Raw genomic sequence first — 12443 nt, 5'->3', positions numbered from 1 at the left:
CACACTCCTCCTGCCCTTCAACTTGCCACCAAACGCCTCAATATGTCAAAGGAGGCACATGTCAACCAGGTGAATGTATAAAAACTGCTGACGTAAAAAATTATGCATGCTATTTCAAGTGTCTTCCAAAGTCTGATACATCCGGTTTACACCAGAAGGTGCCGGGAAAGTGAGGAAGGGTGAAGTGGGACAGCTTTTGTTCCTCATTAGGGGACTAGAATATGCTCCAGAGTCTAGAAACGACTGAGTTATTTTTCATTAAGCATGTAACTGATGAAAAGTAGAATGCTAAGGTGCAAAGGGAAAACTACATTTTATGTCTATAAAAAATCTGTGCTTTTGTACCAACGCGCGCGCGCACACACACACACACACACGAATAAAAAGTTGTGAGATGCCTTTCCTCCTAACGGACAGATCTCATCCCACAAGCCTGCCCTGAGTCAGGAGTCAGGAACCGCATGGATTTGCTGCCCTATCCCTTCACGCATCAGCGCCTCGGTTCCTCACCTGTCAAACGGGAAGGTCTGTTCTGCCAATTTCACTAAACTGAAATGAACTAATGGTGCTGCACCTGTACAGGGAATCTCTCTGCGTTGGGTGCTCTGGTGGATGCTACTTAATTAGGGGAGCTGGGGCGGGGGGTGTACCGCATTAACGTTAGGTTTTTCAAACTGCTCTCACACCTGATTCAGTCTCTGAGCTGGACGTGGGGAGGACAGGGTACGAGACCACTGGACAGATGGGCAGAGTTGGGTGGCTGCGAGGCTAGCCTCAGGTCACACTGCTGCTGAGGGGTGGGGCCTGGAATACAATTTCCCCTACCCTGGTTTGGTGTTTTTTGTTTTGGGGATTTTTACCCTCTGCTCACTCGACAGTGTAGTTCAGTGGTTAGAAAGGATGGAGCAAAGAGAACTGAGAGTCTCCACGCTGAAGAAGTCCAGGCACGGTGCAAGCGTCTCGGATGACTGAGTGAGAGACAGTTCCCTTTGCAGACCTGAAGCCTGAAGCATGGGGTCCAAACACACACCTTGATTTCCGGGAGCTGCATGACCTCGGGAAAGACCTCGATGCAGTTGGAGTGGGCGACCACGGTGTGCATGCGCCGGCAGTTGGTGACGGTTGTGGGGATGGCTTTCAGTTTGTTCCCGCTCACGTCCACTTCCTCCAGCTCCTCCAGTTTGGCCATTTTACTAAAAGAAGAGGAAACCCACGGGGCAGGGAGCCAAAAGGTAATTATGAGGCAAGTTAAAAAGAAAATAACACATAATAAAAATGAAAGGGGAATTTACTATGACTTTAAAGATTCCTCAAAGATTCACTTGTAATGGTCATTCCAACAAACAAGACTATATTTTCACTATTGTTTTTGAGTTTCAAAGTATCTTAACTTCTCCTTTCCTACTACAAAACAAAAACTATTAACCTGAACTCTTCAAATTGGCAACAAGAAGAGTAACAGATATCCTTTTCCAATGAAAACTGCGCGTGTGAATAACGTTAGCCTGGCCACAATCCCCTTGCTATGCAGCTTAGTCGAAATGCCGACGAAAATCCTGCTCAGACAGGTCAAAAGTTAGCATTCACCCAGCACCAGTGCTCTGGAAGAGCTTAGTTGGAGAGTGCAATTTCCTTTGTGCTGGCCCTGAAAACTCAGGGGACAGACAGGAGGAGAGGGTTCTAGCTCATATGAAGGTACATTCTCTCTTAAACCGCTCTCCCTAATTCCTCAGCCGTCACCGTGATGGCGGGGGCGGGAATGGGGGGGGATGGCTGAAGGTCATCTGAGTCATCTCTCTCCACCCGCTGGCAGCGCCCCACGTTAAGCTGTGCCCCAAACAAATTTCTCTTAACTCCTCCCAACTCCCACAAAGAAGGAATCTCTCTGACCTAACCTTGACAATGTGTCCTGACATCACCCAACACTTCTGTTAAACAACGCTTTCTCTTGTCCACTCTTAATCTGTATTTAATCTTAAAAATATTAATTCGGTAATTACAGTAACCAAATACAGGGAAACTGCTGAGTTAGGGTGGCTTGTATTTTTTGTGAATTTGGAGGAAAACGCCCTCCGCCTCTACAGCCTGTAACACACTCACCACCGGACACGGAGCCATTGCTCCCTGTCCCTCCCACTGAGGGTCACTCACGCTTGTAATTGGGATTGTTTAGGTTGCAGTTATTGGTATCTCCTCTGCTTGCTGTGGTTTTATGTGTCACAGTAAACCTTTAAAAACTTCAGCAAGAAACTCTTTATTACTTTTCTGTCATCTCTCATGTGTAAAAGTTTGTATTATTTGCTTACCTTGAAAATAAATACAGCCTAAGATACAACAAGAACCAAGTTTTTGTCTTATGAAATCAGATCTCTTAATCGCACAAATATCCAACATGGTAACAGGGTACGTCGCAAACAACGTTACGTACAAAGGCTGAAGCCATCGTTTGTACGGTGATGGCTGAAGCCATCCATGTGCAGCAGCCTGCATTTGTAAGACTATTATTTGAATATGCTCTCAGACTATTCTGAAAAGAAATGAGGAGAAATCGGTGGGTAATGGGGCATGAGAAGTGACTGAAAGCACAGAAGTCAGGCCCAAGGAAGAAGTTTCAGAAGGTGGTGTCCCTCCACGTGGAAAGATGGACCTGACCATGGGAGCGTGTTCCACTGGCTGAGCTGACCCGAGGCCAGACCTCCCGTGAGGCAGGTAAGTCCCAGGCCTGTCTGTAGGGGAGCTACCATGCCACATCACAGCCCCCGGGGAGGCAGGAACTATGGCCAGATGGGTTTGCATGGGGTGCATAAAAAATTCTCTGTACTTTAGGTGATTAAAACTGACGTGGGGCCCCAGGGAAGAGTCCCAGATTTGAGTATGACAATCATTTCTCCTGCAGGGCTCACACATTCGCCATATGAAATAGGACAATGAGCCTTTTCAGAAATATTATCTTAGGTGATTGTCATGTTTTCTTGCCAATACATCACCTCCTCATTCCAGAGTAAAGTACACAGAAGTTTAAAAGAAACTGAATCATTACCATCAAACGAAGGGAGAAGCTACAGAAATAAATACAGACTAGGAACAAGAGAGCAACACTTCACGTCGACGCATATTTGGGCCTTCCTCCTTAGGAAGGGTTTAAACAAACTGGCAGTCTTCACGGCTCAGAGGGAGGCCGTGCCAGCGTTGTGCTTTGGCCCAGGGCTCAGCTGCAGTTAGCAGAATACCAGAGGGGTTAGTGTTTGCTTCTTTGATGTGTGGGTATGTGCTCCAAGTCCCAACGTGTGCGATGAGTGAGTGCCCACAGCATGGAAGGGGACTGAGTCCTTCATGTCAGGCTCAGTGCGTGGATTCCCTCAAAGCCAGACTCAGTGCCACTGGTCGTAGATGCTAGATATCAACCTCAAAATATGATTAAAAGTGGAGTCTTCTGAGAGCTAGGCCTCATTTGTTACGTTACCTAGTTTCTATGGTTGCTTCTTGTACCATAAGCACAAACACAAAGGCTGGTAGCTAATCAAGAACCTTCAGGTTCCTTGTTTATGTTCTAATTACCACACACCGTATTAGGTTGATTTTTTAAACATTAATTTGACTGGTTAAAAAGAAGCAAAAGAAAAAATACACTGGCTAAATTACATACCTTATTTCAAAACCCTAAGAATGTGCTAGTGAGTGGGCCTTTGGATACACTCATATTCAAAACAGCAACCCATTGTTTGGGGCGATGGTGATCACAGCTCACAGAAAAGACAGCTGTGAAGAGGAATCAGGAAGCACACGCCTGACATTATGTGGGAAATGAACATTTTGGCTTGCGCCTTCCCGTCTGTGCGCTCATTTTCAGAAACACAATGAAAAGCATCACTTTGTGGTTTTCACCTTGCTGGGAAGCTCTGAAGCCGGTTATAGGCCATGTGCAGGATCTTCAGGTGGGGGTGTCCTGTCAACAAGGGCACGCACTTGTCCGTGAGGTTGTTGTTTGTCAGATACAACTCCTGTAAGATGCTGCTCGTCTCTTCGGAAAGTGTGGCTGGAGGAAGGGTTTCCAGTTTGTTTGCAGATGCATTCAGGAACCTCAGGCTGCAACGACAAAACGCAACAAAGTCCTGCTGAGGAGCCAGAGCTCTTGTCCAGAAGCCTCAAAAACCTAGCATATTAGAAACTGGGTCTGGAAGCAGGAGTTTAAAGACAGGACCTGGCTTTAGCAGGCATGTGGGAACCTACCTGTGCGTGTTAAATACGGAGAGACAGAAATCAATTTTTGTGGAAGCACAAAGGAGAGAGGAAGTAACTAATTTTACAGCTGATGGGGAGTGGAAGAGAGAGTGATAAAGCAAATATTTTGTCTTTAGGAAGAGAAAAACGATCGCCTAATTTTTTTTTAAAGAGCTCAAAGTAATAAATCAATTAGACATTAGATCACAAGTAAATCACACAGTGACTAAGTCCTTGTCATTACGTTGTTACATTTTACTGACATAGACTCACAAGTGCAGGAGTTGATTTGCTCTGATAATCGAACACTACAAAGCTGGGGTAACAACGAATTACAACTACACAATCAATAGGCCGAGTCTCACACAGGTAGCATTGAGTGAAAGGAACCGGAGAACACAGGATGCGCTGCATGAGGCCGTCACCGCAGAGCTGAAAATCAGGCCAAACGAATCTATGGCACTAGAAGTAAGGGGAAAAGGAAGCAGCATCTAGGAAAGGGCTTTTGGTTTTTCTAACATCACATCCTCATTCTTGATCTGGGTGCTGGGTACACGAGTGTGCTCACTTTGAGAAAATTCGTCGCATGCTACCCTTATAATTTGGCCCCTTTTCTGTATCTATAGTATTCTTCAAAAAATTTTACATTAGAACAAGTAAATGACATATATATAACATACACACGCAGCTGGTTATCCAAACGATAGTGTGAACAATGGCTAAAACATGAAGAATGTTTTTATACCTAACTAAAACTGTCAAAAACGGAATCCTGCTGTTGTTGGGAGACACAGCTAAATGCAAAATGCAAAGCTGCAGGACTGAAACAGACCCCTTGCTGCTGTCAGGTCCACACCACTTGGGAAGGAAGGGAAGGACAGAAGAGGAACTGTGTGTGGCTCACAGGTCGCTTCGCACTGGGTCTCCACAGTGTGCGCCCCAGTGGGCAGCTGCAGCCGCCGGCAACGGGGGAGTGTGCAGCCCACAGGACCCACCTGCCACCCTCGCAAGGGCAAAGCTGCCCTGCCTCCTCGCCTGGAACTATCCTGTTAATGAACCTCCACTCTCTTGTTTTAAAATAACCTGGGTCTGAAAATTTCAGCATCTACTTCAGGACTATTCTGCCATATGTTTGGGAAGAATAATAAAATCTTCCTTTAAAAAAAAAAAGAATATGGAATACGAGGTGCAGTTATTTTTAACCTTGGACAAAAAGAAGTCTTTGTATTCATGAGTCATCCCCGGGACTGCCAGTTCAAGCTCTCCATCCTCTAACTCAACGGTCCCCGGGCTCGCAACCCCTACCGGCTTCCACACATGCACACCCAACTCCACTACTGTCTGAGGAGAAGCAGCTTCCCCCAAATAGCCCATTTTCCATTAAAGAAACACGCGTTCTGTTGACATTAAAGAAAAAAAAAAAAAGGAAGTCAGAAAAGGGCTGTACAGGCCATAAATAGTCATGGGAAATTACAGTCGTGTGTGGTGCAGAGAAGAAAAGAAAGGTCATTCGTGCAGTTTCCGAAACGGTTTTGAACTAGGAAGGAAACCAGTTCCAGCACCGCAGTTCTTCAGAGGGTTTTATGAGGCTGTGTCTTTGGGTCCCATTCATACCACCTGGCTTAAATGCCCTGTTAGGAATTTCTTCGGTACAGAATTAGAAAAAGTTAAAATGTATTGTCCCAAAATATCATGAACTGGAGCTGGCTGGGAAACTGACAATCTCATCAAAACACAATTCTCTAGGAAACATGTAGTTACAGATAACAGGAAAAAAGAGAGAAAGAAATTAATTTATAACTGTTTGCCTATGTTTAGGCCAGAAAAAGAGGAAGTATTGTTTGGAAAGCAGAAAAGATTGGTAAGTGAATGCTCATCTAGAAAGTTGCAGAAGGAACTTTAAAAATCATTCACACCACCTGAATGGAGGCAAGACAGTAATTTCCAGAAGACTTGCTCTCTCATCTTGTTGAAATCTGCTTGTACCAAAGGAGCTACATACTCCTTATGGGAAACTAAAGGGGGAAAAGAACCCCAGGAATAAAACTAAGTTGGAACTACACTGGCTGGTTCCAAAGGATTTCATTTGTACTGAATAAAAGCCTGACCGAGTCACCTTGTTAGCCAATGAGCAGAAAGCAAATAACTGGGCTAAAAAGAGTTTTTATTATAATGGTCTCAGGAAAACTGAATTCAGTGCTCATTCTCTTAAATAGAGAACACTTGTCCCACAACCTTACCACGTCTCAGGACACAAATTAAATGGGTTTGATGTAGGTGTTATATTTCTACCAGAAGGAACAACTACTTTAATTTTGCAAAATTTAATAGTTTGACTCAATATATAGGGTATATAACTCCACCCCCTGCTTTCAACTTTGGTCTCAACCTCAATAGAATGTGATAACCTCATTAAGCTGCTTCTTATAGATTTTTGTATAAAATACTGTTTTATGTGCCAAGAGATGGTTCACCCATACAACCCTTACTATGTAACCCTCTTCTACTAATTAGAAAAAAAGAATACCGTATCACCACTTTCCTTTCATTTGCAATGTGCTTTCTAGAAACCACAGCTCGTTCCTATGTCCTATTTCATTTGATTCTCCCATCTTCCTAAAGATGTGCACCTCCCATTTTGCAGAAGACAGAAACTGAAGCTGAGAAAAGTCACATTACTGGGCAATAAATAGTAATTAGTGACAGAGCCAGAAATGAAACACAGATCACAACGGTCTTAAGAGTTCACTATTCCCTAACAGATCTCTCCAAAATTCAAATAGTAAGAATAGTAATAGTAAAACATTTTCCTGAGGGCATTTTTATAGCCCCTTCTCTCCAAAAAAGCTGGAGGTCAAGCAGGATACCTGCTGGGTAGCAGGAAGACCACACATGAACTGCACTTCAAACTCAATTCTAAAAGTAACTTAATAAACAGCACAGTACGCAAAAACTTTCCTTAGCAGAGTGCAAAAGTGGTAGAGAAAAGCCACCCATGTGTGGCTCCTACCCTAACGTATTTGGGAAGCTGCCCACAAGAACAGTGATACAAATCCACTTCTTGCTTCTTGAGCAATAGTTCTGTTCTTCCTTGGCACATTCTGTCCATCTCTGGTTCACCTAGTTTTTTGGTTTTGTTTTGTTTTTAATTGCTTTTTAGTAATTTCCAGCATATCCGTAAATCTTACAGCCAAACTATCCTTGAAACAAAGCACAGGGTTTGGTACAACAGATCTACCTATCTGTACGCATACCAGGCACTCTGCATTTGACTATTTTTTCCAGGAGATCAGTACTGGGACTTGCAGTCTATCAAAAATACAAAAGGTTAAGATTCAAAGCCCAGCAAAACTCTTCTATTTTTATTTTTGACCCCAAAATGTTCCAGAAATGTCAAACAAAAACAGTCTAAATTCTTTATCACTTGTCTTTTTTTTCTTTAATTTGTATTAACTGTATTGGGGTGACTCTGGTTAATAGAATCATAGAGGTTTCAAGTATATACTTCTACGATACGAGGCCTGTATATTGTACCGTGTGCCCACAACCTCCAGTTCAACCATCTTCACAACACAGCACTTTTGACAAGTTCATCCATTTCATAAGGCTGATAGCTCTTAAAAGCAAGGGCTTTCAAATTTTTTATGATGGTAACCAAGAGTACAAAATACATTTTAAACGACCACCCAGTGCAGTACACATGCAAAATATGTGTGCACTGAAAAAAAAGTTTCATGAAACTATACTTAACTTCACTCTTACGCTGGTATTTTCTATCCTATTTGTTATTTTTTTAACTGCTGGTAGATTATATGTTGTACTCCACTAATGATTTTGAAAAAGAAGCCCCATTATTAATCATCTAGGAACACCACCTAATAGTGGGGATGGCAAGTGAAGGATGAGTGAGTACCAGTCCAGCAGAATTCACACACTATTATTTTGGAAGGTCTGAAAATCTGCCTGGCTTGGGCATAAAGATAGTAAGGCAATAACATTAAGGAACAAAAGTTATACAAATATAAGAATTGTTAAGTAAGAACTTGAAAAGAATTAACTTCAAAAATTATGTATAATTATTTAAGACTGTATCCTAATTTCTTCAATTATCCCAATGATGTCCTCTATCTGGTCCAGGATCTGATCCAGGGACCCAGGTGGCATTTCATTTTCATGCCCTCTTAGTCTCCTCTAATCAGCCCCATCTATCTCAAGTGACCTTGACACATTGGAAAAGTATTAGGCAGCTGTTTCGTAGAGTATCTTTCGATTAGGTTTTATCATCACTAGAATAAGGTGATGCACTTTGGCAAAAATACCCAGAAGTGGCACTGTGCCTGCCTCTCAGAAGGCATGTGACTCTCAACTTTGGCCCCCCACACAGTCCTATTAGGTAGGTCAGAAGAAAGTCTCAAAATCTAGAGAAATAAAAATCCTGGTGACTGGCCAGGTGAGCCAGTGGAAGAGTGATAAGGGCCAGGAAGCCGCACGTTTAATAAGTAATCTAGAGGACTCTAAAAACATGTTTTGAGAAACATTGTTATATTCCACTATGGCTCTCAAAAAATTAGACCTTCACAAGACAGCTTTAAAAAAAAACCGTGTAGGCCACTTAGCTCTTCAAAATGCTGGAAACATCTATCTTTGCCAAAAAGCACCAGTTGTCACGGTCAATTGATCATGCTCTCCCAAATTTGCTGTTCCCTTTTAGGCCCCTTGATATTTACACATGTTCTGTGTGAGTCACTGAAACTTATGATCTGTAAAGTGACTAATACTCTGGGGATATTTATTAATTACCACGTACTTCATTTGTGCACCCCCCCTTACCCATCCCTGAAAATGCCCTGCACCCTTCTAACCAGGGAGAAAAACAGACCCTAATGTCCGCCCACAACAGGAACCTGTAACTCTCCTCTATGGGGAAGTTGTTAAGTGGAGCGAGCTCATCAGGAGCTGCTCTCTGGCCATCAAATGAGTGTGCAGACGCGAGATGGATGGGGAGTCAGGCAGTGCCAAGATTTCGGGAAGAACAGAAGGATGGCAATACCTCATCCATCCACTCTGGTGACCCATGGGGAATATCAGCCCCCACACTTGGCCATCTGTTGATGAAAACTGATTATCTGAAATTCTTTTGGGGGTTTCCATCAAGAAAACCTTCAATTCTAAGCAAAAAGAGGTAAGAGGAGAGATCTAGGCCAGTGAGGTCCAGATTAGAATATCCGCCCATTCCCCCACAGAACCAAATCCCAATCTGGTCATAAGATCAAACTCAAAGTCAATTTTTCAGCAACATATGCCCTAACATATTGCACATCTATCTATATTTTTTAAGTTGCCAGTGAAAAGGAAGTCAAAACAAGCAAAACTCAAAGATGAACATGGAGAGTAAGTTCATAAACTGAAATTCCTGATTCAAGTCATAGGAATTTTAACAAAACTGGTCTGACGCTTTCAGAGGAAGGTGAAGAGAGGAGTGGATGCCATCAATTCAGAGTAGACTCCCTGCTCCTATCTGCTGTCCAGACACACCTCCCCGCCACCAGGCACAGCCAGCAGCACACCCGTTCTAAAGCCGTCACGTTTAACAGACCGTGTCACGTGACAAACCGCGGTACTGGCTTTAGCAGCCTAGATCCAGAGTACCAGAAGACCCCCGAGAAAGGGTCCTTTGCTCTGTGTCCAGAAATGCATGTTTTCCTGACAGTCCCCTTGAAGCTTTCAGATGCTCCCCAATACTTTAAACTTCATGTTTTCTGGGGCTGACCCACCCCACAATTGTCAGCACTAGTGTATTCTCTCCTCCAAATTCAACAAACCAAATATACAGTGTCTCCACATTTTCTGGAATGTAAGTGATGTGTGTATGTGTGTCTTTAAGTTTAGGTAAATAAAACCTCAATTATTTAGGTTTCGAAAAGGGGGTAAGTAGGAGTATTAACACTGTAAGAAGCCATGAATGGTTTGGTGACAGTCGTAAAAGGGTGGGGTTTTTCATGTCTTCTGACAAGTGAAATAATACAAGAATGCTGTTCGAAAAAGAGCTAACTGATTTACCCCACCCTCTTCACAACCCTATCTGCCTGGGAGAACTAACCTCCTCCTCAAATCAAAGTAATTTCTTTAAATACTTAGCAAAACAAATTTAGGAAAATTCTTTTAAAAAAGTAAATTTAATGTGAGGGAAAAACTATGGTAAAGAAAAGAACAACTGGCTAAATAAAAAAACAAAAACAAAAAACAAGAGAGCTAAGCAAACTCAGGGCAAGTCTATCTCTGTCACCCAGGGCCACAGATATGTGACAGCCAGCACAGAGACTCACACGGTAATTAAGGTGAGCCTGAGCAGCCTGCATCGCTCTGAAGACTCAGCCAGCTTCATCCTTGCCCATCTCAGCCAATCCACTTCTCTCCAGAAAGCAGTGAAATTAATGAAGCCTCTAGAAGCGATTCCTGTCTCCACCCCCTACACGATGGTCCGGCCAGGGAAGTGCATGGCAAGCCATTTTCTTCATAGGTCTCAGAGAGACAGACACTCCGAAAGTCCACACACACGGTCTCGGGTCCTGAGACAAGAACGCTAACGGGGGGCCCTTTCCCAGCTGGACGCACAACCCAGCCAGCCAGGCCGCCTTACCTGTCGGCCTTCATCAGAAGGCTGGGGGGCAGCTCCAGGAGCTGGTTGTGCTGCACGTCCAGCACCTCCACGGAGGTGCTCTCCAGCCGCTCGGGCAGCCTCGTCAGCTGGTTGTGTCCCGCCAGCAGCTTCCGGAGACTGCTGTTACAGAATAAGCTGTGCCGACAGGGAGAGAGAAGAAGGAAACTTATTTAGAGCTCATCTGGGATAAAGATGAACAAATGAACAGGAGTAGGAGAACACTTGAAACAATCTCTCCAAAAAAACACAAATTCATTCACAGCAACTGCAAATTCATTTTACCAGAAGCTCCAACTTGGAGCTGATCATATTTCAGTATTTTCCACACTTTCAAAAAAAAAGGTGGTGAGAAAAACTATGAGAAGGAATATGCAACAAAGAAGCTACTTAGTGAATGAGAAAGACAGGTTTCTTAGGAGGAGATGCCGAAGACAGCAGTCTAATCTGAGGCTCACAGGACAAGCTTCAAAAGGTGCAGGCTGCTGAAGGCAGGGCTTGTGTTGTGTCGCTGTGAAACACGGGGTGTTTTACCCACAACAGATTCTAAATAAATACAGTCAAGCAATTTTTATCTTGCAGGATCAACATTCAATAAAGGGTTCGTCTATCCAATTAATCTTTTACAAATGCCAGCTGAGAAAATGTTACATTTTCCTCGGCTGCATTTCACAATCCAATTAGTTCGCCCTTCCTCACTCACTGCTCTAAGGCTGTACGGTTTTGCTTTCTCTTTGGTCTAATCCTAGAACAGAGCAGACACTCTCCCTTGAGAAGAACAGAATGCACTTCAACCCCTATTTTCTGCTGAGCCTTAAAGAGCTCGTTGGAAGCTTGGCTGTGTTTCTTCCGGAGGTTATCAAAACTGCATGGAAGCCTGCTCTCTGACCACTGGGGCCTTCGACAGCTGTAGAGAATAAAACAAACTCTGGGTTTAAATAGGAAATCGGGGAAGTGTGGGGAAGTGGGGTTACATGGTGCCCAGCATCACGTTAGAGTGAGATATCCAAGAACGGGGCTTCCTCCCCCACCACCCGTTTTCCTCCGTGCTGATCTCACTCACTGACACCCAAAGCTGTTAAAACCACTCTACAGTGCAGCTGTGCCTTCATTCACTTTAAATACCAAAACTAGACGCTTTGCTCACAGAGGTGCCGGAACCCGTGTCAGGGCTGTGACGACACGGGCCAACATTAACGGTATTTAACGTGCCTGGCGTGGCAGGTGTAGATACCAGTGTGACAAGACGGATTACCCAGGACTGTCATTCAGTCACAGTTAGCCCAGGGTCTCCGTAACGGTCACTTCAACCGAGTAACTCAGGATCGGCTTCATCAACCTTATTGCCTTGCTGGGCTTGTGGCACAGTTTAGAGTTGGGTTATTTATTATTCACGTACACACACACTTTACCCTTGAAAAGGTAGATAACTGGAAGACAGGTGACAAAACGTTCATCCTGATTTTTCCAAATAAAAAAGTAGGTGTGATAACTATAGACTGATTATTCAATGCCAGTTACTGGGTCTGGTTCAATTCTTTTGGACACTAAGCACAAAATACCT

At 43.7% G+C, this 12443-nt stretch overlaps 1 protein-coding gene across 1 annotated transcript in view; it reads right to left on the bottom strand.

The window, feature by feature from the left end:
- The window catches only part of PHLPP1 (PH domain and leucine rich repeat protein phosphatase 1), a 171602-nt gene that overhangs the window by 18035 nt on the left and 141124 nt on the right, over window positions 1–12443 (bottom strand). Inside the window, exons 10-12 of the mRNA XM_024580518.4 lie at window positions 10862–11017; window positions 3886–4086; window positions 1031–1193 (exon numbers count right to left, since the gene is read on the bottom strand). Of these exons, the coding sequence (XP_024436286.3) occupies window positions 1031–1193; window positions 3886–4086; window positions 10862–11017 (520 nt within the window). The remainder of the gene's footprint in view (window positions 1–1030; window positions 1194–3885; window positions 4087–10861; window positions 11018–12443) is intronic.

The sequence above is a fragment of the Desmodus rotundus genome, chromosome 10, assembly GCF_022682495.2.
Source record: "Desmodus rotundus isolate HL8 chromosome 10, HLdesRot8A.1, whole genome shotgun sequence".
Lineage (NCBI taxonomy): Eukaryota > Metazoa > Chordata > Mammalia > Chiroptera > Phyllostomidae > Desmodus > Desmodus rotundus.
This window is presented reverse-complemented; position numbering and strand designations above follow the sequence as displayed.